The sequence below is a fragment of the Mizuhopecten yessoensis genome, unplaced genomic scaffold (genome assembly GCF_002113885.1).
Source record: "Mizuhopecten yessoensis strain PY_sf001 unplaced genomic scaffold, ASM211388v2 scaffold11133, whole genome shotgun sequence".
NCBI classification, from domain to species: Eukaryota; Metazoa; Mollusca; class Bivalvia; order Pectinida; family Pectinidae; genus Mizuhopecten; species Mizuhopecten yessoensis.
The window spans coordinates 2,086,149-2,112,027 of record NW_018408896.1 but is presented as its reverse complement, the minus strand read 5'-3'; the positions used below and the strand labels follow the sequence as shown (position 1 = coordinate 2,112,027).

Sequence of the window (25,879 nt, the reverse complement as noted above, 5' to 3'; positions counted from 1 at the left end):
CCCTCGCTCTATCCCTTCCTCACTCTCTCCCTCCCTCGCTCTATCCCTTCCTCACTCTCTCCCTCCCTCGCTCTATCCCTTCCTCACTCTCTCCCTCCCTCGCTCTATCCCTTCCTCACTCTCTCCCTCCCTCGCTCTATCCCTTCCTCACTCTCTCCCTCCCTCGCTCTATCCCTTCCTCACTCTCTCCCTCGCTCTATCCCTTCCTCACTCTCTCCCTCGCTCCATCCCTTCCTCACTCTCTCCCTTGCTCCATCTCTTCCTCACTCTATCCCTTCCTCACTCTCTCCCTCGCTCTATCCCTTCCTCACTCTCTCCCTCGCTCTATGCCTTCCTCACTCTCTTCCTCGCTCTTTCCCTTCCTCACTCTCTCCCTTGCTCTATCCCTTCCTCACTCTCTCCCTCGCTCTATCCCTTCCTCACTCTCTCCCTCACTCTATCCTTTCCTTACCATCACTCCAACAATTTCCCTCACCCACTCTGATCCTCCCTCAGTCCCCTGATAAATCTCTCCTTTTTTCTACTTACTTTCTCGCTTTTTTTATCCATAATTTTTGCATCATAATTTAATGTCAACATACTTTTGTTTCTTCAAACATATCTGTATACAGCAAAATGTTCTCTTTATAAAAAAATAATTTTAATATAATTAAGGAAGGAAATGATGTTAGAATATTCAGAACTGAATTTGTTTTTTGATTTTCTTATTCCACTAATAATTCTGTCACCTTTTGCAGCAGTGTATTACTCATCCAGTGTTATAGACAGGGCCTTTATACTATCCAGACTCTGTTGAATTTTACTTGCTCTGTTCTCCCTGGTACACTTTTCGCTGCCCTGCGATGACAACTGGTCGGACAATTCTGTACACATACGATAGATTTCCGAATTGTAAGTAACCTGAAAAACATGAATCTAAATTAACAGAAATTCTCCAGACATTTAAAAGTGTTTAAAAGCAAATAATAAACAACCAGTACTTTAAGAAGAGAGGTATATGTCCCATATACATGTGTTGTTGCTTGCTATCTTAACATGTGTACAAGTTACATTTTGTGTATGGATCCAGATTCACAGAAAAACTTCCCGAGAACACAACTTATGAAAAACTGCTGCATAAAACAAAATCAGAAAATCTAGTCTCTGGTTGTTAGAACACAAATGTAATCACAAACTATGAGGGAATGGTCATCAAAATTTGAATTTGACGACGCGCTATGATTGGTCTCGGATAACTCTAACGTTCTGGCGGAAAAACTTGGACAAGTTCCAACTTAAATGCATTCATGTGTAATGGTTCCTGCTATCATTAGTTTAAAACAACATTTTTAGTTGGTAGGTTTATCAGTTGGTGTACAAAGGTAATATAAACATTAACAATCAGTGTTCAATCTATTCATTTGTAAGGAATGAATGTGTTACTCATTGACCAAACCTATCTTTGATTGTGGGAAAAACAACACTGTACCAGCCATTGGATGACAATATCACAATAAAATCACAGTTATAGATGACAAAGTACCAAAGTCACTGATGACAAAGTACCTGGGATTTGATGAGTGCTTCCAAACTTGGCTGAAAATAATCCACTCTGCCATCTATCATTTTAGGCAGGTCCTCGGTCAGAGCGCTGTTCTGTGTCTCAAACTCGTCCTTGGCACTCTGTAGGGACTTTCTACTCTGTAAAGTAAATATCAATCTGTAACATTAATCCAACTTCTCACATTCATTAAAATACTTAATTAAAAAATATTGACACAGTCTTGTATGCATGTGAAAAAATAAGTATTGGATAATTTCCTGTTGAATTAAGAAACTAAGATTATATATGAGTGTATATAGAACCCAGAGACCTTAATGATGCGTTCATAATCAGCAATAGTTGTTTTCATACATAATGAGTGTTACATTAATACAACTGTAAAACAACTTTTACTGAGTTTGGGAATTATGGAGTTAAATTTCTACTCTACTTTGTATAAATGATTAATCTAACAGTAATGTTGTACAAGGTAGCATATTGCCTTAACTCTAATACAAATCACAGGTGTAATATGTAAGGTAGCAGATAACCTTAACTCTAATACAAATCACAAGTGTAATATGTAAGGTAGCAGATAACCTTAACTCTAATACATATCACAGGTGTAATATGTAAAGTGGCACATAACCTTAACTCTCATATATATCACAGGTGTAATATGTAAAGTGGCAGATAACCTTAACTCTAATACAAATCACAAGTGTAATATGTAAGGTAGCATATAACCTTATAACTTTAATACAAATTACAGTTATTAAATGTGTTGGATAGCATATTTAGCGTTACTGAAGTAACTAGAAGTTTGTGTAGGATAGCATATTTAGCCTTACTGAAGTAACTAGTAGTGTGTATAGGATAGCATAGTTAGCCTTACTGAAGTAACTAGAAGTGCGTGTAGGATAGCATATTTAGCCTTACTGATCATGTAGGATAGCATATTTATCCTTACTGAAGTAACTAGAAGTGTGTGTAGGATAGCATAGTTAGCCTTACAGAAGTAACTAGAAGTTCATGTAGGTTAGCATATTTAGCCTTACTGAAGTAACTAGAAGTTTGTGTAGGATAGCATATTTAGCCTTACTGAAGTAACTAGAAGTTCATGTAGGATAATAGCATATTTAGCATTACTGAAGTAACTAGAAGTGTGTGTAGGATAGAATATTTAGCCTTACTGAAGTAACTAGAAGTTTGTGTAGGATAGCATATTTAGCATTACTGAAGTAACTAGAAGTTCATGTAAGATAGCATATTTAGCCTTACTGAAGTAACTAGAAGTGTGTGTAGGATAGCATATTTAGCCTTACTGAAGTAACTAGAAGTTTGTGTAGGATAGCATATTTAGCCTTACTGAAGTAACTAGAAGTTCATGTAAGATAGCATATTTAGCCTTACTGAAGTAACTAGAAGTTCATGTAGGAAAGCATATTTAGCCTTACTGAAGTAACTAGAAGTGTGTGTAGGATAGCATATTTAGCGTTACTGAAGTAACTAGAAGTTCATGTAAGATAGCATATTTAGCCTTACTGAAGTAACTAGAAGTGTGTGTAGGATAGCATATTTAGCCTTACTGAAGTAACTAGAAGTTTGTGTAGGATAGCATATTTAGCCTTACTGAAGTAACTAGAAGTTCATGTAAGATAGCATATTTAGCCTTACTGAAGTAACTAGAAGTTCATGTAGGAAAGCATATTTAGCCTTACTGAAGTAACTAGAAGTGTGTGTAGGATAGCATATTTAGCGTTACTGAAGTAACTAGAAGTTCATGTAAGATAGCATATTTAGCCTTACTGAAGTAACTAGAAGTGTGTGTAGGATAGCATATTTAGCCTTACTGAAGTAACTAGAAGTTTGTGTAGGATAGCATATTTAGCCTTACTGAAGTAACTAGAAGTTCATGTAAGATAGCATATTTAGCCTTACTGAAGTAACTAGAAGTTCATGTAGGAAAGCATATTTAGCCTTACTGAAGTAACTAGAAGTGTGTGTAGGATAGCATATTTAGCGTTACTGAAGTAACTAGAAGTTTAGTTTCATTTCAGCTAATTAAACCCTGACATAAAGAACAACCAGCATTCCATATACTACAGTAGGATAAGGAAATTAAAGGACATTACTCCAGAAAACTGGTATCAAAGAACAGCTATAACCAATCTAATATAAGCAATTTAAGTATAAGCTTAGCCAAAGTTTGATTAGAAAAAGGCCAAAGATCATTGTAAATATCTAATCCAACAGAAGCAGTATTAGACTAAACCTAAGGTAGAATAGTAAAACACAAAGTATTAATGACACTGTTTCTTATTGTTGTATCTGTTGCTTGGAGAAACATTGTACCAGTAACAATGAATCGGAAAACGAAAACTTCCACAGAAAGACATTAACGAGATTCAAGTGCTTAAGAATATAACATGCATGGATGCACCAGAATTACAATATACACACTATTTCGTGATCCAAATCTTCGTCGATGTTACTTCCTAATAGGTGTATACTCTCCAATTCTATGGTTGACAATTTCAAGATAAAGGATTTTTTATTTTCAGAACATGGAAATGATAAACCTGAACACTACATACTATTTATATGTAACTGCAAAGAAAACGAAGGTTCTTAGCTGTATCCTGTGGATCTAAGTGAATTAATATATCTAACTGAGGATTTATAGATAACTATAAATGGCTATAATTCACTTTATTGCATACCTGATTAGGGATTTCACTGAAACTGTTTGAAGTAAGAGTAGCTTAAAAAGTTTGTAAGCAGAAAAACTTAGATTAATTTTAGGGAAAATGTGCATCAATTTCCTTAAATGGAAAAGTAGGAGGGAGGTACATTCCCCTTTTTATACGCTCGTCAAATTTGACGAAAGTATTATGGTATGGGGTTGTCCGGCATAAACTTTTGTTTGTCCGGCAATCTCCTCCTACATTTTTTGATCGATCTCTTTGAAACTTAGTATACATCATAATCATGATATGAAGTTGTGTCTCCCTTAAAAGAATTTTGATTCAACAATTTTTCCAAAAGTAATTGCCCTTTGTTCATTTCAGTAATTGATTTTTTGTCCAGAGAACTCCTCATACATTTTTCAACGGATCTCTTTGTAACTTGGTATACATTATAATCATGATATGAAGTTGTGTCTCCCTTAAAAGAATTTTGATTCGATGATATTTGCAAAAGTGATTGCCCTTTGTTCATTTCAGTATTTGATTTTTTGTCCGGAGATTTTCTTCTACTTTTTTTATAGCATGTCAGCTAACCACTCTTAAAAATGATGCAGATCTTATTTCAATGTAAGAAAGTATATAACACTATATGGCATTCGACGGGCATATATTGTTCCACTCCGCGGTACTCTTGTTCCTCAAATGCACTGTCCTAGATCTAGCATAACTGATACATGTATTAGTGTTATGATTAATAACTACTAATACTTTGGTAGTAATCCTGAAGCCAGATGCCAAAGGGGCTAGTAGATTAGGCAAGTTGTTAGGATATTAAATTCTATTCAAAAGAAAAAAATAGCTGTAATTTAATGTCTGTTAACTAATAACTGTTCATTAGGAAAAGATACCAAAAATATGTAAAGCATACAAATATCCCACGTCCATAAGTTTTTAAGGCAATGAAACTATAAAAAAAAATCTTACCAAAGTCAGGGCTGTGGTAGTCAGATCGACCATAAGATGGAAATGGTAAACACTTCATGCCCCTCCATTATGTTGTGGGGGACACAGAAATACTAGTGTAGATATATGTTTACCACTGATTTTTTTTGGTTATTTTTTCCTTTTTCGTTCCTATTTGGAAACTTATTTCAATTAAGGGAGAACAATATCTCCCTTTGCATTGAGAAAATGATTGAGTAATTGATCCAGATATAAAAATGTATTCTAATAAAGAACAAATGAACAAATTCCTCAAAGGTATTCTATTAGAGAGCAGCTGAATGAATTCCCCAGAGATCTTCTATTAGAGAATTTCTGAATGATTTGCATAAAAATCTTGTCAGAGAATGATTAAATAAATGACACAGGTTTCCATGATAACAGCACTAAAAGATAAGTGACGTACAGAGAGAGATAGTGATTGTTCTTCTATTGTTTATATGACTTAACCGACATCTGACTTTAAGGATATCATTGTATTACCCACATGGATGTCAGTAGAAAGTGCCACTGCTGTCGCTTCAATATAGAAGCCATGTATATAAATATCCTAGAAATATAACTTACAAGTGGAATATGAATTTCCAATTTTGGAATAAAGAGATTATAATTTCTTATCAAGAAAGAAAAAAAAGGTCCACATTTCTTTTTCTTTTTTTTTCTTTTCCAGAATACTGTACATGAATTTCATCACAATATGCAATGAAATATAACCATTTCTTTTGCAGAATTTTTAACACATTATTATCAGAAATTACATATAATTTTTCTATATATAAAACTTTACAGATGATTAATTACTACACATAAAACATGGGAGGTATAAATTTTAGCGCTGAGACTTTGTAATATATTTTTGTTAACATGGTCACTTCAAGAAAAACAACAGAAAATTCATTCTGAATGTATAAAAATACAGTTTGCTGTTAGTAAATATCTGTAACAATGAGAAAATGTGAAAACTGGAACCACAGAAAGGTTAAAATCAAGCAGACAGAAATTAACTGGAATTAGAGATAAAAACTTGGAAAATTTAGATGATGGTGGTCATGATGCCAAACATATACAAAACAGAATCATCAGAATTTTACATGCCCCAGATCTAATAAAAATATGAATGCAAAAACTGAGACTGTGATCAGTTCTATATACAAACACTGCAGATTCTTCATAACAATTTATATATATGTAACAGGAGAAATAGAAAATGTAACGGTCAGACTAAGGTTCGAACCCAGGACCCTCTGTACTTTAGAAGGACACTCTACCAATTGAGCTACCTGTTCGCCGATGATCGACCCAGTCTAGTTCCGCTACATTCCTCATTCTTTTTTCTAAGTCTTTGCCCCTGAAGACACAACTATTTACAACCCAAGTTCGGGTATCCTCTTACTAAGCGTACTCCCAATGCTTGAAACAAGGGTTGGCAAGCTCGCCTATTTTGTAACAGGAGAAATGTAATGGCAAGACCAGGGTTCGAACCCAGACCCTCCGAACTCTAGACAGACGGTCTACCAATTGAGCTACCCGGTCGCCGATGATCGACCAAGTCCAATTCCGCTACATGTATATTTATACAAGAAAATTGGGCTGGTATTTTCTGAGAGCTCCATCATTTTGATATCGAAACACCATCAAATCAAAATTATAACAGTGTAGCTGTAGGCAGTGTTTCTATCATACAAGAAATCAAATCACAGCTCAAGTTTTCAATACATATGAAAGCACGCAAAACGTAAAGCATTCAACTTAACAATGAAAATGAAACAATCCTGTCTACCTTGTTGAGAACCTGAAAGAATAAAATCTCTGCGTCAGTTAAAGTCCTGACATGCATTCTTGGGTTGTCTCCCCTTGTTAGGCATGTTTATTGTACATCCGTGCCACAGCTTCAGCATAAATTGAAAATCTAGCACATAAATATATAGATATCAGAAAACACTAAATGAAGAAAATGTTATATCTATCAAAATGTTAAATGATTAAAATGATTAAAAAGTTGTGTGGGTGACAACTGGAACTAGATATAAATATACAATTATAAATATGAAAATTAAAATGATGAGCATTAATGATTTAGAAAAGTAAAGAGACCTATTTCTAAAGCATCACAATCACAAACTGATATAAGTCACACAAGGAAACAAATTAAAAGTAAGCTAATGAATAACAAGATTGTGAAAAAGCTACAAACCGATTCCATTTTAATGACATTTTGTCCGGTCCTATCACGACCTTGGTATTTTTCTACCTTGGATTGACATTTGTTGTACTCCTGAAATGAATTAAACAAGACAATAACCAAATCACCTGTCACACATGTTATACGTAGAGGTTATCAAAGGACTGTTTATATATCTCGCCTGAACTACCTATATCAGGCCCAAGGCCTGCAAGCTGATTTAGGTTGAGGGCCAATCTGGGGATATCTTATGAAAACAGTTATATAATATTATTATCACAGATACATTTATGTTGTTTTATATTCATCATTTACAAAAACACCTTGAAAGGATGAACACTGAGTTTCTCAACTTGTGTTGTTTTTCATACTTTAAATGAACAGTCCAGAATCCTCAACATGGACTTGTACAAACGGTGATTTAATTCCTTTTCATTTCCATTTTCTATTATACTCTTTAACTCCATAATTCTGTATGCTTATAATTCCAGTACACTTTTTCTGTCAATCTTTCCCTCAGACAACCAAATCAAGCATTTCAAATTTCAAAGGGAACCCACACTAAGCATACATTCAGCTAGCACAAAACCAGCAGGGCCCGTATTCATGAAACCGATCTCATGCTCAAACCCACATTCTGTGCTCAAGTCCAATTTCTTAAGCTAGTGATAAATTAATAAAATGATCATATTTTATCAAAGATATGTAGGAAATTTTGAGAGACTTTAAGCCGAATACTGTTTTTAATGTTTAAAATTGACTTTTGAATGCGTTAGGCAATTTACGAGAGCTACAAGATAGTCCGCTTGAGCATGAGGACAAATTCGTGAATACAGTCTGAAGATAGCAATGTCACTGGATCAGGGCCAATATTGATAGGTTATTACAAGGGCAGGTAACATCAACAGTTGGAACATCATTTATCACATAGACAGTTTTATCATAAACGTTAATATGAACCTATTTTAAAAGTTATACATGTGTTACACAGGTTAAACTTAGAGATTATTACATGACTGTTTTTATATCAGAGCCCAGACTGCCCTGAGCTACCTAGATCAGGCCCAATGAAAGAAGGCGTGATAAAGGTTGATTATCATATATACCTGTGTACCCAAACCGACATTGTGTTGATGTATATATACCTGTGTACCTAATCAGACATTGTGTTGGTGTATATATACCTGTGTACCTATACTGACATTGTGTTGATGTATATACCTGTGTACCTATACTGACATTGTGTTGGTGTATATATACCTGTGTACCTAATCAGACATTGTGTTGGTGTATATATACCTGTGTACCTATACTGACATTGTGTTGGTGTATATATACCTGTGTACCTATACTGACATTGTGTTGATGTATATATACCTGTGTACCTATACTGACACTGTGTTGGTGTATGTATACCTGTGTACCTATACTGACACTGTGTTGGTGTATGTATACCTGTAGACTTTGTTCCCTTTTCTTCACTGCAGTTTGTATGCTGGGAAATATACTATTAAATCTGCAACAAAGACATTATTTATAAACAAAATAAAACAAATTTTATCATGAAGTCAACATATCAAATGCCAAAAAGAGGATGATATTTTTTTCAGTATAAAATAGATAGTACACAGATTATCATGTACCAATAATGGAACGATCTGATGTATCTTTTTGATTCACAATACTTGATTAAGTTTCTGTACAGACAGATACAATGGTAGATATGTAGCACACCCATCAGTCTATTACAATGTATTGCGTTTGGACACACCAACCTTTTTACCGGTAAATATGACAGAAACCATTTTAAGCTTGTAATAAAAATTCATGATTTGTGTGCAGTATATGTGGACTAGTAGTAAGTAACCTGTACAAAAACTGTGCATTTTATAATATCAAAGAAATCCTGTGTTTATATAAATGTTGTACGACTATCATTATCCTGGGTGATCGGCTAGTAGATAATTTGATTGTAAGGGAGGTAACTAAAATAGCCAGAGTACTGACTTTTTCATCGGCTCCAAAACAGCTCTCTGCACGGTTGTATTCTGAAATAGAGGTCAATGTATAAACGATTATCAAAATCAGATGTGCATGTAAAGAAACCATAATTGCCTTAAAAGGATACTTATTAAAATCACTGAGATCAGTATTTAAATACAGTTTAGAAATTATGCGTATTAAGATTTCTGGAATTTATCAACATTGTACAACATACACATGCCATAGCAGGTATCTGAGTCTAGTATTTGAAGATTTTGATAAAAACATATCATTTGTTTGTATATTGCATCATAATGTATCATACTTTTAACTCAGGAAATTTCAAAGTTCTTTCTGGGAACTTATCAAGAAAACCTACAAAAATCTCGGATACCTTTTCCTGAATGCAATGCAACATTCAGAATTACCCAATAGGACTGTATCACTCATCAGCTGGCATGTCTATTTCATAAAAAGTATTTTTGTTGATTTTGGAATACCTTGCATAAAAAAACCCATTTCATTCAGAGTAGTAACAGCTGCAAATAATACAAGTGAAAGCCAAAATGTACATGTGTCTGAGGTATTGCAATTATTTTTCAATTCCTAGTAGTCAAACCCGGTATCTGGTTTACTTGTCTTACACTCTACCAAATAGGCTGAAGAGAAAATTCCCCCAAGCTGATTTGATAGTAAGTGACTAGTATTTTACCGGGGTAATTTACAGTAAAAAAGTGCATAAAATATAGTAATGTGTGCATGTATACAGAATGTACCCCACATGAAATATATTACAAAAACATTTTACATAAAAGATATTGTATACACTGTATATGAATTCCACAGAAGTGGATGTGTCTCATCCCTCTACATATAGCGTGGCACATATCAAGTACATTATAAAATATACTACACTAAATCAGAGTTTAGTTTAAATCAAAATGGCTATTCATGAGAAGTAGATCAATGGATATAAATTTCTGTACGGTCAGACAGACATACCAATTCCTTCATGTAGAGTTCCTGTTTGTCCAGAGAGCGATCCCAGTCTGTAATCTGGGCACCCAACTGAGGCTCCATCTGACATAGCTGGCTGGACAGGAGATTCTGCGTTATCTTGTGTTCACTGGCAATCACACCTACACACATAACATTAGTGAGTTGTGAACACTCCCAAATTTGACTATTACTTATATTAGAGTATGGCACAATATTGAATATATTTCAAAATGCATTTAGTGTGTGTATATATTTTTTCACTCATTATTCAAATGAATTCCCTGCATAATTATTTGGTGTTCTTTAAGTTAGATATAACAGTTAGTTAGTTTTCAAATTGTAACAGACACTTGGTAAACCTCATACAATTTGAAGATTAACTAACTAAAGTCAGATACACATTATAACCAACCACCATCCATTGGGGAACCTCTATATAACTAGGAACCTTTGATTACCGGGTATGAGATGGCTGTGAAAACATGCAGTAACACAAAATATCAAATCTATGAAATTATTCAAACCAGGAAGTGTTACACTTTTAAATTTCAGTACTTCATTTCTTCCATTGTGAAGCATCAGTTGATTTACCCCTTCATCTGTAGCTTGTGTCGTATACACTGAGCATTATACATTACTTCTCACCTTGGTTGGATTCCACCCATCTCTTTGTGTCTTTATATAGCTTCCTACTTGTTTCTTCTAGTCTGAAAAAATATATACTCTATTAGATATAGAATATATAAAGACATATCTATAAGGAGGCACGGTCGTGTAGTGGTAGGACGCTGGGCTCGTGACCGAAGGGTTGCAGGTTTGAGTCACGGCACGACACTGTGTTGTATCTTTGAACAAGATATTTTACTCTGCTTGTTCCAGTCTACTAAGCTGTAAATGAGTATGTGATTGGGCAGTGCTGGAATTGTTGAATGCTAGCTGTGAGCACCGAAATGGCAGCACCGGCTGTATGCTCCCCTGGGAGTTCAGAAAGATATTGGCTGGTTGCAAAGGCCCTGTATCCACGGATAATAATTTGTGAACCGCTTTGAGACGACCTATGAACTAGGTTGTGATAAATCGGTATATAAGAACCTCAAATTAGTATTATTATTAGTATTATAAAAGGAATGAATTACAAAAATATAGGTATACATGCATGTTTCCTTTCGTGAAGCTTCAATCTGAGCAAACCAAGAGTTTATGTAAAAATTATTTCCTGTGATTGCTCAAAGTGAAATTGGACACTTAATTGGTTTTAACACCAAAAGAGCTAAACTTCATTCTCTAAGAGTCAATTACATAGCACATTTCTTTTAGCAGTCTGTTATGAAGGGTACTTTTTTCTTACACTCATCAACAGTTATGTTTAGTCAAAAATGACTATCTTGTTTCAATTCTGTTTTGGCAGAGACAGACAATCTGCATCCAATCCTAAAAATAATCTAAAAGAAAATTGTCAGTTAATTTGAAAAAGTTACCTACATAGTAAAAGTTACCTACATAGTATTTTTCTTTTAAAAGGCAAGCCATAGCACCTTTTTTTTAGTAAGTTACTTTAAAGTGTACTTTTTTCTCCGTAATATTTATTTTCACAGAATCAGTTACCTTTCAACTTTTTTGACCTCTTTCTCTAATTCTCTCTCAGCCTACAATTGAAAAAAAGCATGATTAAAAAAATCTGATTTCTGTCTACAAGGTTTGATCTCCCTGAAATATTTTTTCTAATTTTCTAGGGATTTTTATGATTTCATTCAAATACTATATTAAGAAAATAATTTTCTGAAATTTTGTAGAATTTTTTAAGATCGAACAGAGATCCTCTTACTTAGCTTGGAAAGCCTCAAGATTTTGTCACTAAGTGGCGCCATGGGAAAGATTGTCTCATTCCATCAGCCAGTGGATCAGTTTATTTAAAAAGCAGAGATGAGGTAAAAAAAACAAAGTGGATTGGTGTTTAAGGTGGCTCCACACTTTCGCAATTAACAAGCAAAATTTGTTGAAACTTTCATATAATGGTTATGCAACTACGTAGATTGATTTTGTGAAAATCTAAACATTCCGATAGTTTGGGGACTTTTTTGGAAAAAATACCAAAAAATTGAATTTTCGTCAATTTTAATATTTTCCGGGTTTTTTTGGTGTGTGGCATTGTTCGGAACAATAACAACAATAATAAAATGAAAAGAATCATTTCTAATTAACCCTACAAATATTTTATTTATCGCAAAATAGGTAACACATGTTACACAAAGTGTTTTTTTATTGAATTTGTACGGATAGAAATGATTATCTACAAGCTAAAAGTAAACAGGACACAACAATCTATACATATAGAGTGGGAAATTGAACAAAAATATACACAATGGCTTTATAATTAATTGATTTTACATTTTACAATCACTTCGATCGGGGTGAGAGTTATCTTCCTTGAAAAAAAATCGGAACTTTTTGCAGGGGGGTGACATTTACACAATGACAGTTGACTCTGTTTACATATAACAAAAATGATGGAAATAAATCAAAAATATGTTATCAAAATTATCAATTTATTGTTCTTTAATGGAACCAAATTACCCTCAGTCATGTATACACTTTGGACATCATTCCACAGTCCGCTAACTCACGGTATATTTATAATTACTCGAGCTTATGAACACGTGTAAGCACGCGATATACACATGTGAGGTCGGTACGTTCGCATTCCATGCGTTTCCTATATGACCTTCTTGAGGTCGTTTGGTCTCATGTCACTGTCTTCCCGTGAGTCTGTTTATGTCTATGAATTGGAAAGCTTTATTCCTGAAGTACGTATGATTATACATTTCCCTGTAAAATCTCGATATCGGGTGTTGACATATCATCGGCACGCACGTGTACTATTGTTTACCAGGGGCCTGTTCGTTTATGCGGAGCAACCGGTTTGACCGTTTATAAATGTAACAATTTTGAGTATAAATCCTGGCGGACCTGCAAATGTGTATGCAGGCCTTGCAAGGCTTTCTCAAGGCTCGCCTGAAAGCAGCATCAGATTACTAGGTCCCACCTTATTTAATAAACGAACAACAGTGGTCCGATCAGTTTGACCGTTTAAACGAAAACGGCCCAGGTGTTACTATAATTTGCACTACGATATTGAATGCACGATACGCAATACGGAAATGACGACACGGTGTATATGCACATTTCGATCAAGATAATTGAGTCCGAGCTGTACTTTTTCCGGAAGTACGTCATGAAAATGGACGCTGATGACGATGTGTGGAGCCACCTTAAAAGAGAGTCGGAAAATGATAAATATTTCTTTGATTGATACAAATGAAAGTATGTCCATTATGCAAATTGATTGGATTATCATACACCAATCATCTTTACTAAAAGTATCAAAACATCTCATTTGTTGGTATCAAAACAGGGGTGTACTGAAACATGTGCAAACCCGAGCAGTTTAAAAGAAAAAACAGTCATACGCCGCAGTCAGTTGTGTCATATGAATCAACTTATTTCCTGGTAGTTACTTAGTTGTGAGATGTGTGAAGTAAATGTAAATTTTTCAAATATATGAGTTTCGAAGGTTAACAAAAAATTACTTAATCATACAATAACATTCACAGTTAATACCTAAAATAACCTTATAACTTTAATTTTCCTATATAGAGAAGCTGTTATTTGAATGTTATAATTTTCCTATATAGAGAAGCTGTTATTTGAATGTTATAATTTTCCTATATATAGAGAAGCTGTTCTTTGAATGTTATAATTTCCTATATAGAGAAGCTGTTATTTGAATGTTATAATTTTCCTATACAGAGAAGCTGTTATTTGAATGTTATACTTTTCCTATATATAGAGAAGCTGTTCTTTGAATGTTATAATTTTCGTATATAGAGAAGCTGTTATTTGCATGTTATAATTTTCCTATATAGAGAAGCTGTTATTTGAATGTTATAATTGTCCTATATATAGAAGCTGTTATTTGAATGTTATAATTTTCCTATATAGAGGAGCTGTTATTTGAATGTTATAATTTTCCTATATAGAGAAGCTGTTATTTGAATGTTATAATTTTCCTATATAGAGAAGCTGTTCTTTGAATGTTATAATTTTCCTATATATAGAGAAGATGTTATTTGAATGTTATAATTTTCCTATATAGAGAAGCTGTTTTTTGAATGTTATAGTTTTCCTATATAGAGAAGCTGTTCTTTGAATGTTATAATTTTCCTATATAGAGAAGCTGTTATTTGAATGTTATAATCTTCCTATATAGAGAAGCTATTATTTGAATGTTATAATTTTCCTATATAGAGAAGCTGTTATTTGAATGTTATAATTTTCCTATATAGAGAAGCTGTTATTTGAATGTTATAATTTTCCTATATAGAGAAGCTGTTATTTGAATGTTATAATTTTCCTATATAGAGAAGCTGTTATTTGAATGTTATAATTTTCCTATATAGAGAAGCTGTTATTTGAATGTTATAATTTTCCTATATAGAGAAGCTGTTATTTGAATGTTATAATTTTCCTATATAGAGAAGCTGTTATTTGAATGTTATAATTTTCCTATATAGAGAAGCTGTTATTTGAATGTTATAATTTTCCTATATAGAGAAGCTGTTATTTGAATGTTATAATTTTCCTATATAGAGAAGCTGTTATTTGAATGTTATAATTTTCCTATATAGAGAAGCTGTTATTTGAATGTTATAATTTTCCTATATAGAGAAGCTGTTATTTGAATGTTATAATTTTCCTATATAGAGAAGCTGTTATTTGAATGTTATAATTTTCCTATATAGAGAAGCTGTTATTTGAATGTTATAATTTTCCTATATAGAGAAGCTGTTATTTGAATGTTATAATTTTCCTATATAGAGAAGCTGTTATTTGAATGTTATAATTTTCCTATATAGAGAAGCTGTTATTTGAATGTTATAATTTTCCTATATAGAGAAGCTGTTATTTGAATGTTATAATTTTCCTATATAGAGAAGCTGTTATTTGAATGTTATAATTTTCCTATATAGAGAAGCTGTTATTTGAATGTTATAATTTTCCTATATAGAGAAGCTGTTATTTGAATGTTATAATTTTCCTATATAGAGAAGCTGTTATTTGAATGTTATAATTTTCCTATATAGAGAAGCTGTTATTTGAATGTTATAATTTTCCTATATAGAGAAGCTGTTATTTGAATGTTATAATTTTCCTATATAGAGAAGCTGTTATTTGAATGTTATAATTTTCCTATATAGAGAAGCTGTTATTTGAATGTTATAATTTTCCTATATAGAGAAGCTGTTATTTGAATGTTATAATTTTCCTATATAGAGAAGCTGTTATTTGAATGTTATAATTTTCCTATATAGAGAAGCTGTTATTTGAATGTTATAATTTTCCTATATAGAGAAGCTGTTATTTGAATGTTATAATTTTCCTATATAGAGAAGCTGTTATTTGAATGTTATAATTTTCCTATATAGAGAAGCTGTTATTTGAATGTTATAATTTTCCTATATAGAGAAGCTGTTATTTGAATGTTATAATTTTCCTATATAGAGAAGCTGTTATTTGAATGTTATAATTTTCCTATATAGAGAAGCTGTTATTTGAATGTTATAATTTTCCTATATAGAGAAGCTGTTATTTGAATGTTATAATTTTCCTATATAGAGAAGCTGTTATTTGAATGTTATAATTTTCCTATATAGAGAAGCTGTTATTTGAATGTTATAATTTTCCTATATAGAGAAGCTGTTATTTGAATGTTATAATTTTCCTATATAGAGAAGCTGTTATTTGAATGTTATAATTTTCCTATATAGAGAAGCTGTTATTTGAATGTTATAATTTTCCTATATAGAGAAGCTGTTATTTGAATGTTATAATTTTCCTATATAGAGAAGCTGTTATTTGAATGTTATAATTTTCCTATATAGAGAAGCTGTTATTTGAATGTTATAATTTTCCTATATAGAGAAGCTGTTATTTGAATGTTATAATTTTCCTATATAGAGAAGCTGTTATTTGAATGTTATAATTTTCCTATATAGAGAAGCTGTTATTTGAATGTTATAATTTTCCTATATAGAGAAGCTGTTATTTGAATGTTATAATTTTCCTATATAGAGAAGCTGTTATTTGAATGTTATAATTTTCCTATATAGAGAAGCTGTTATTTGAATGTTATAATTTTCCTATATAGAGAAGCTGTTATTTGAATGTTATAATTTTCCTATATAGAGAAGCTGTTATTTGAATGTTATAATTTTCCTATATAGAGAAGCTGTTATTTGAATGTTATAATAACATATTATGCATAAATACTTGCCAACTTTTTGAAATTTCCATGGGGGAGATTACGCATGTCCAGAATTAAAACATAAATAAAACGTGAGCTTTTCAGATGAAACTGCAGATCTTAGAAACTAGGAATCGTTTAGTGAATTCACTGGTTGGGTTGAAAGTGCTCATTTTAGGGTCAAAATTGGGAGTGTCCCTCCTAAATTAAAGAGAGAGTTGGCAAGTATACAAAACTGTTTTCAACTTTAAAACCACCAACATTAGACCTCTCCTGGGTGTTTTTTTTTAAGGTATCTTTTGTTGAAATTTATCAACAATTATATTTTAGAAATGAAAAATTTGTCCTGGTCTGGATCTGGTGTACAAGATTTAATGGGGACCAGGGATTTGTTACCACATTGAAATCACAATGTGTGTGCAGAAGATACATACAGTCCTTGATACCACATTCTTCTTTGGTGCAGTATGCCGGCTAAATGGATTCCTGAAGAGAGAAAAAAGAGTTAAATAATGAAAAACTTTCTTGTATAATCGTAAAAACAAAAGCACCACGAGCGGGAGCATGATATGTCTGTCAGACCCTCAGAAGGGGGTTGATACATTGGAAGCAGGTAGTGACATATGATATAAATGTGTTTACTGCCACCATTTTGTTGATGACTGTGACCTTGCCATTTATATACTGTTTATGGCGCAAGCTATTTTGTGTTTCACACTTACACTTTCGTAGTCAATGTTGCTATTACTAAAACTATAACCTTGGCTTTGAGGTAGGAGTCTTGGTATGAGAAGTTGGAGCACAACAACAAAACCTGTTCTATATGTTAAACATGTTTGGTTTTTGTATTACCATACTAAAATTGAAAGGAATTGAACAATTGAATAAAAACATCTTGCATTTCTACAGAATGCCCATATTTGGCAATGAAAAGGGGCATAACTCTGCCAAATAGCGTTTAAATGTCACGATTTAAGAACTCATTCAAAGCATTCAGGTAATGAAACAACCAAGTAGTTTAATAAAAATCAAAGAACAATTGTTTGAGTTTTCGTGTAAACAAGCAAAAGTTAATGGCAAAAATGAAAAAACAATGTTGCTATGTCATTTGCATCTTGCATTAACTACACAATGCCCTTATTTTGAAATAAAAGGGGCGTAACTCAAACAAAAATGCACATAAATTTCTGAAATACGAACTTGTCTAAGCTATTTTGGTATGCATTATATATGTGTACCAAGTTTCATCAAGATATGTTCATGAATGAAGGCAAGAGAGCAATGAGAAGGAAAAACAATTAACAGACGGACGAACAACGCAACCAATACCAATATGTGACCTGTCGGACGACAGGTGTATAAAAATATACTTTTTGTATCCTAAGGGTTTTCTTTCAAATGTGGGATTTCAGAGACATAAAAAGCACTTTTTCACACCAATAATATACAATGGTATCCCACTATCATGAAAACACAGTTGAGTGTATTCTATAAATAGATTCATGTACCTGAGAGTCACATGACTGTGACCCACCTATGGATTACAATTTACAGGCAACGGAACTACATCAGTTTTGTTCGTGAAATATACCCCCAAAAATGACACAGGAATTCAAGATTTGTGACCGCTTATGTACATTATCGTACATGTACTAAATGTGCTAATAAACATCTAGAAATATTTCTTTTGCGACAATAGCTACAATGCCGCTTTCATGTATTCGTTTCCGACTATCCCTGTACACAGGAATAGTTCCTTTCAAACGACTGAACGAGGAATTACAAATGTTTCACCCCAAAACCGTTACGCCCCAGACCATTTTGCCCCATTTTTTTCCACATCGCACCCAATTTTCAGTTCATTTTGCCACAAATATGACAACCATATCGCCCCAAAAATTATTTTAGCCCTAAAATCCGTTTCAGCCCTAAAGCTATATTGCCCCAAAATTCTTTATCGCCCCAATCGCTACGAACCTATATTGAACAATATCTGATCTTGTGAAAGTGGCTGTAGTTATTGCCAGTTTCACTTCAATATATTATTAATGATTAGGAACACGTAACCTCAAGACTCAAATTGGTAGGGTGTTTTTTTTAACATTTATATTTGTTTTAATGTTCATGTAGTTTTTATCTTAAACATTAATTGTTTTGATGAGTGATCAGTTTGGATGTTGATAAAAGAGATTGTCAGCTCAATTCGTGAAAAGTAAAAGATATGTCGAATGATATGCCAATTGAGTTTCTGCCCTTCATATTACACAATAGGCATTTTTGCCTGGGCTTCATCAGTTGAGAAGAAAAAATACTGTTCTTACCCTAAACATATTGAGATATCAGCATGAATGTTAGCTATTTCAAATTTTTCAAGATGAGGAACGAAAATGATAATGTTGGTTTGAAATGTAGAATCACTGACTTAGATTAGATGCTATTTAAGTCCATGGAAGAATGTAACTTGGCAGAACACGTAATAGATTGATTTTTTATAGTTATATTTATATTTTATTTTTTTAGCTAATGAAAAAAAATATACTTTTGCTGAAAAAGAAGCAGATCTATTACATACACAATATAGATACAAATACGTATACACACATAACATCTTATTGTAGTTTTTTGTTTTCAATCTATGGCACACGTGTAAATAATCAAATTATTTTATACATATATATTTAATCTACAATAAACAAATCCTGCCTAACATAGATACTATAGATATGTTATGATATAGATCTAGTTACGTTACGGCACAAAAAGTATGTCCCATACATCAAACGACTTGCAACAGATATTGTTTTTTGAATGTCTAACTTTAAGAATATTACATAAAAGGTAGATATTTTACTTTAAATTTTTCAATTTGTCGTAAATTCTGTGGAGGAATTTTTTGGGGCGTTAGTTTTTTTGGGGGGGAATAGTTGGGGCTATATGAATCAAATTTGGTGCGTAACAGCTTGGGGCGTTGCGGTTTTGGGGCGTAACAGCTTGGGGCGTTGCGGTTTACGGGCGTAACAGCTTGGGGTGTGTGGTTTTGGGGCGTAACAGCTTGGGACGTTGCAGTTTTGGGGCGAATCGTCTGACACCCCTGAACAAGGGGCAGTCCTTCAGGAAGATTCTGTTTCATTAACCATGATCAGGTAAAGTGGGACACTTAGTAAGAGTGTAGCTCTCGGGCGCCAAAGGCAATCAAGCTAAGCTCTTTAATGGTAACACATGCATGCATATACAGAGTTGCTTCCCCTTTCTACACATAGCCTTTATGTTTTTTTCCTCCGAAAGTAGACATCCAGTGGGGAAACAGGAAGTGTATCCTTGAATCAAAGACAATTGTTTATCAACCCATACATGAATATCTTCATAGAGTAAACACAATCTTCGTGTTTTATTACTTCTTTATTTAGATAAAAAATAATATACATTCTGAGTGAAAAATGTTTATCACATAAAATGTGATACTAACAGGCATGAAACTTCGTTCAGAGATTATCATACTATGACGTCACAAGAATGTCACAATCCATTGACCTTCATCGGATATTTCCGGAAGGATGAAAAATAACCGGAACTGATGTCCATTGCATTTATCTCTTTGTCTGTGCTTCAAGACCTTTTTTTATTTCAGTTATTTCCAAAGGCACAAAAAGTAAAAATGCAGATATTTTCTGAAGATCTTTTTTGTCATCAACCCGGTTCTCTTGATATTTCTACCGGGAGATATCTTCAAACAAGAGGCCCAATGGGCCTGCATCGCTCAGCTGGTATAAAACTCACACTTGTAACCTTAAAAGTGATCTAAAATAAAGCTACAGGTAAAATATCAGTATTTGTGATTAAAATTCGTTTAAAAGACCCTGTTATTTTTTTTTAAAACATTTCACCCCTGTGATTGAAAGTCGAACAAAGTCATTATGTTGAACACATTGTATAGCATTTCATCTCAGGATGCAACTTGCAAAGTATAAACATCCTGGGACCCATGGTTATTCATAAGAGGTTGTTTAAAGATTTTAAACATATTTGCTCCTTGTGACCTTGAATATGATTCAAGGTCATACATTTAAACAAACTTGGTAGCCCTTGATCCTAGTATGCTACTGACTAAATATCATCACCCAGGGCATTTTGGTTATTCAGAAGAAGTTGTTTAAAGTTTTTAACATATTTGACCCCTGTGACCTTGAATATGGGTGAAGGTCCTTCATTTGAACAAACTTTGTAGCCCTTCATCTCAGCTAGCTACTGACCAAATATCATCACCCTGGGCATTTTGGTTATTCGGAAGAAGTTGTTTAAAGTTTCTAACATATTTGACCCCTGTGACCTTGAATATGGGTGAAGGTCCTTCATTTGAACAAACTTTGTAGCCCTTCATCTCAGCTAGCTACTGACCAAATATCATCACCCTGGGCATTTTGGTTATTTGAAAGAAGTTGTTTAAAGTTTTTAACATATTTGACCCCTGTGACCTTGAAAATAGATGAAGGTCATTCATTTGAACAAACTTTGTAGCCCTTCATCTCAGCATGCTACTGGCCAAATATCATTACCCTGTGCATTTTGGTTATTCAGAAAAAGTTATTTAAAGGTTTTTTAAGACAATTGACCCCTGTGACCTTGAATATAATTGAAGGTCATTCATTTAAACAAACTTTGTAGCTCTTCATCTCAGCATGCTACTGGCCAAATATCATTACCCTGGGCATTTTAGTTATTCAGAAGAAGTTATTTAAAGGTTTTTTTAAGACAATTGACCCCTGCGACCTTGAATATAATTGAAGGTCATTCATTTGAACAAACTTGGTAGCCCTTCACCCTAGCAAGGTGAGCTAACAAGAGATCATTTAAAATTTCATCAGTTTTTGAATTCCATTTGTTGAGAATATGAACGAAATAATTGACATTTGTGAAAGTCTGGATATAGTCTTTACATTATTTATGCATCGCCACTCATAAAAGAAGCAATGGAAAATGCATTTATGAAGAAAATATCAATAATTTCCAGACAACCAACCCAAGTGCAACGCCCTTTTTCAGCAATGTATTACTTTTTCACAACGCATGCCGATTTATAACAAGTTACAGACAGAAACTGTAATTTTTTTTGGTATCATCATTACCTGTCAAACCTCGGTGACAGTTACAAAATTTAAAATCTGATACGGTGTTTCAGGATGGAACAGTAATTGAGATAACATATCCATATCAAGAAAATTTCAGTTATATCAAAGTATAACTATGTTTTCTTTTCTTAATTTAATTTTTTAACTAACATCTCTATACATTTACTTAGACTAATCGTCAAATATTTAATATGCCCTTTTTTCTATAGTAATTACCCCCAAGCTTATCTCACATTCTTTTTGTGCCCTGACGGAAGCACACAGAGGGTTTAATTCTTAATATGGGAGGAAGCTGGAGTATCCGGTGAAAACCTGTGTGGTCGGGCAGGTGACCGAGATTGAATCCGGAAAATTGCGTCATTGATGCAAATATTACATTGTGAACACATTTTTACCAATCATCAATGATATCAAAAATCTACATACGGGAGACTGAGGCAAGTTCGCCCATCCCTGATATTTTTTGTTTTTGAGCTAGGGGAAATCCGTGTAAATATGGACGGGCGGGCAAATACGGACAGTTCTTATATGAATCATACATTATCCATTACATATGATTAAATCAAACTCCGTTCATGCTAGACTTCGATTGGTCTACTGGTATGGATGTTTGTCTTCGTTGACGATCAGTACTCGGAATATATCACAAAGTCTAAAAATAGCAATGGCGTGTATATATAATAATATTCGTCGTCATGCCAGCACTTTGTGACGCGTCCGAAAATTTATTTCCGGAAACGATTACCCGAAAAATAAGCAACATTTCGAGACAACAGTAACGTTACAATTATGTTCACAAGAAACAAACACATATACTTTATATTGTGCTCTTAATGTTGTTACTTGTATATTTTTCCATTGCAGTAGTGTATCAATATAAATATTTGAGGAAGACTGTTGTGTCTGAGGCGTCCGTAAAATCCCCCAAAAGTTTTAGTAGGCGGGTAAATACGAACAGTTCTTAATTGATCAATTAATAGTTATGTGGTCCTTACAAAAGGCTACATTTACCATAGCTGAGATGACACATCCGCCTTATTTCTCTTGCTATGCTTCAAACCTATATTAGATGACATTTCATAAAAAATATGATTATAAATAAGAGAAAATATGATAATAAAATGAAATAGTAATCAACAGAAATATTAGACAGCATCTTATTTCATTTCGTTACGTTTTGGTTCTTTACCCTTTGAACTGTGTCAGTCGGAAAAGTCCATGACAGGGGCGGTAAGTTATAATTACAAACTGATCGATTTGTTGTATGCCAAAAGGATGTAGAAACCCCTGGCGAAACATTGTGTCCAGTTTGTATGGTTTTATTGGATGAGTGCATGATTAGAGTAGCGTGTCCGTAGTTACCCGACACGTGTCCATTGACGACCGATTCCTCTATTTTCCGTGTTTTGGTTTATTTTTTAGTGTTCATTTTACCGGCCAGTCAAAAGCATCACTAAAAATAGCAACAAAAAGGGACCTTCTTTCTAACTTAACACTCAAATGTTAAATGACTTAATAGCAGAAAATTACGTTTGAGAGGGTAGAAAGAAAATCATGATCTTGCTTCTAGTTATGCAAACTTTTTGAAACGGAATTGCTACTTTTTTACCTGTAGTCAAACGTGTAAGACACTGATAGCTTCAAATGATAATACATAAATGCTAAGCCAATCACTCACTACCATATTGCTGTACGATAAAAAATTATTGAAATATCAGTTTTGGCCCGGACAGTTTCTGCCAATGACACTGTGGCAAGTTCGGCCCTAGCTGCAATAACGTAGCTTTCTAATGACTAGAGATTTTTTTTTATATTTTGCATCGTCAGAGCTACAAAGCGGTCCTATGCCACCTAATGGAGCAAAATCAAAAGTGTAAATCTGTAAGATTGCATATAATTCACGCCTCATATGAGTATAATGTTATCAAAATATTGCATAATTGTTGAAAAAACGAATCCTTACCCATGCAAAAACTCTTTAACGAAATTAACAAAGTCTGTCTTGGGGAAAAAATAGAAACGACCGCCATGACAGCTCACGTGTGATGTTATTTCAATTATCCTTTCTATATATGGCCTGCATGGCCAAATATAGTCAGTGGCGGATCCAGAGGGTTTTTTTGGGCTTCAGGAAAAAAAAACAGCCTGGGAATTTTCTAAAAAAACATTTATTCACCATTTTCCTCAATTTTAGCCCACATGGAAACCCCCCCTGGAAATTTGTAAAAAACCCAGATAGGTCTCTGGTTCCGCCACTGATAGTATTACTACTGATGCCGCCATGTTTACTACAATTTCCACATTGGGTCATGACACCCATATTTGGACGTCTGACCTATATCGGAAGGGATACAAACTTTCCAACATGGCGGTCAATTCAGATTTCGATTCCGCTTGCTACTTTAACTTGATAATTTAACGACATTTTCGGCAGAGTTTAACTTCAAGTTGTGCAGGATATCAACAGAAATAGTTCATACTAAACCTTATTTATGGATGCGGACCAATGTGTTGTTAATTTATTCTAAAATCGCCCCGTGTGATTCACACCGGGCTTGCTCCATTACAAGGCATGGGATCGATTATATCGATATTGATATCAACAGAAATAGTTCATACTACAACCTTATTTATGGATGTGGACCAATGTGTTGTTAATTTATTCTAAAATCGCCCCGGTGTGATTCACACCGGGCTTGCTCCATTACAAGGCATGGGATCGATTTAATACCTGTCCGGGTATTAATATAAGTTCAGCCCATATAACACATAAAATGTCGTAAAATTGGCTGTAAAATCTGACGTTGCATGTTTTATGACGTCATAATTAAGCTGATTCCAATGGGGGCACAACTTACCCGATTGCCTGTCCGAACTAACCCCATGGCGGGTCTCGTTTGGCCATCCAATCTTCTAGTCCGAATTATTCTGACGTTTTATCGACTTTTTTCATATCGGTCTGTCGTCGATTAACGTCAGAACTCCGGCCCTCTATAATATGCGGGAAATATGCGACCCGCGCCCGGAGCGCACTTCAAACTGATATTTTATAAACAAATCGTCACTTTCACACAAATGTCGCACATGGATTGAACGATCTATTCTTTATGCACAAGATGAACATACATTATATGCCTCAAACAACCAATACAATCACTAAAAACATATTTTTTCAAACTTACTCTGTTTTACTCTAGTTTTTTAATAGCCCCGCCTTCTAATGCCACGTGACTTAAATCTCGCCGGCTTACGTCATAGCGTTGGGAAATACCTTCTGTAACGCGAGATCTCGTCAAGACATGTGACATTTCTCATGGCCTAATTAATTTCCATAAAAAACATGGGTTGGTAAAGAAAACGTTGGAAAATGCTTTCGTAATGGTCTTTGAAACATCTTTTTGATACCACCTAGTGCACAAAGAATAGATCTTTCGATCCATGTGCGATATGTGTGTGAAAGTGACGATTTGTTTCTTAAATATCAGTTTGTAGTGCGCTCCGTGCGCGGGTCGCATATTTCCCGCATATTATAGAGGGCCGGAGTTTTGACGTTAATCGAAGACAGACCGATATGAAAAAAGTCGATAAAACGTCAGAATAATTCGGACTACCAATCTTCCGACAGAATATATAGATAAATAATGTTCAAAAACGGACGTGCTGCCATACTTCCTAGAACGGACAAAAAAGGGCCGAACTTGCCCCGGTCTCCCTATAGTTATGTCGGCCTTAATCTCATTAGAGCTTATGTTTTATTGTTACTCCTCGAATAGCCGACTTTAAATAAAGTTTATCTTATCTCAGTCTGAAAGTTGTTCTTAATCAGTAAATATCAGAGATCAACAAAAGCTACGCTCTATTAAGGCTTTGTCTTTTCATATTATCATATGAATGCTTTTTGAAACAGAGAATAGAAATGCGTGTACAATTTGATAAATGGATTGTTTAAATACATACCAACTCATCATGGATAAGTGTTAACTTCATGACTTGACGTGAAACAGGACATCAACAATATTTTGTGACAGAATCAACGTTGAAACAGTATTTGGAAATACGTGTCTTCTGCAAACA

General features: G+C 33.9%; 1 protein-coding gene across 2 annotated transcripts; it reads right to left on the bottom strand.

Moving 5' to 3' along the window:
* Positions 1-373: 373 nt before the first annotated feature.
* On the bottom strand, positions 374-25,879 carry LOC110466469 (bridging integrator 3-like). 2 transcript variants are annotated; one of them, XM_021522976.1, is made up of 11 exons: positions 25,763-25,879; positions 17,114-17,165; positions 11,984-12,024; positions 11,024-11,085; positions 10,382-10,518; positions 9,404-9,444; positions 8,852-8,912; positions 7,409-7,489; positions 6,995-7,006; positions 1,546-1,680; positions 374-900 (listed from the first exon to the last, which is right to left on the bottom strand). In XM_021522976.1, exons 1-11 carry the CDS (start codon positions 25,771-25,773, stop codon positions 745-747), a joined length of 789 nt encoding a protein of 262 aa, XP_021378651.1. In that variant the 5' UTR covers positions 25,774-25,879; the 3' UTR covers positions 374-744. The 2 variants fall into 2 exon arrangements, with proteins under 2 accessions (XP_021378651.1, XP_021378652.1); XM_021522977.1 differs by lacking the exon at positions 6,995-7,006.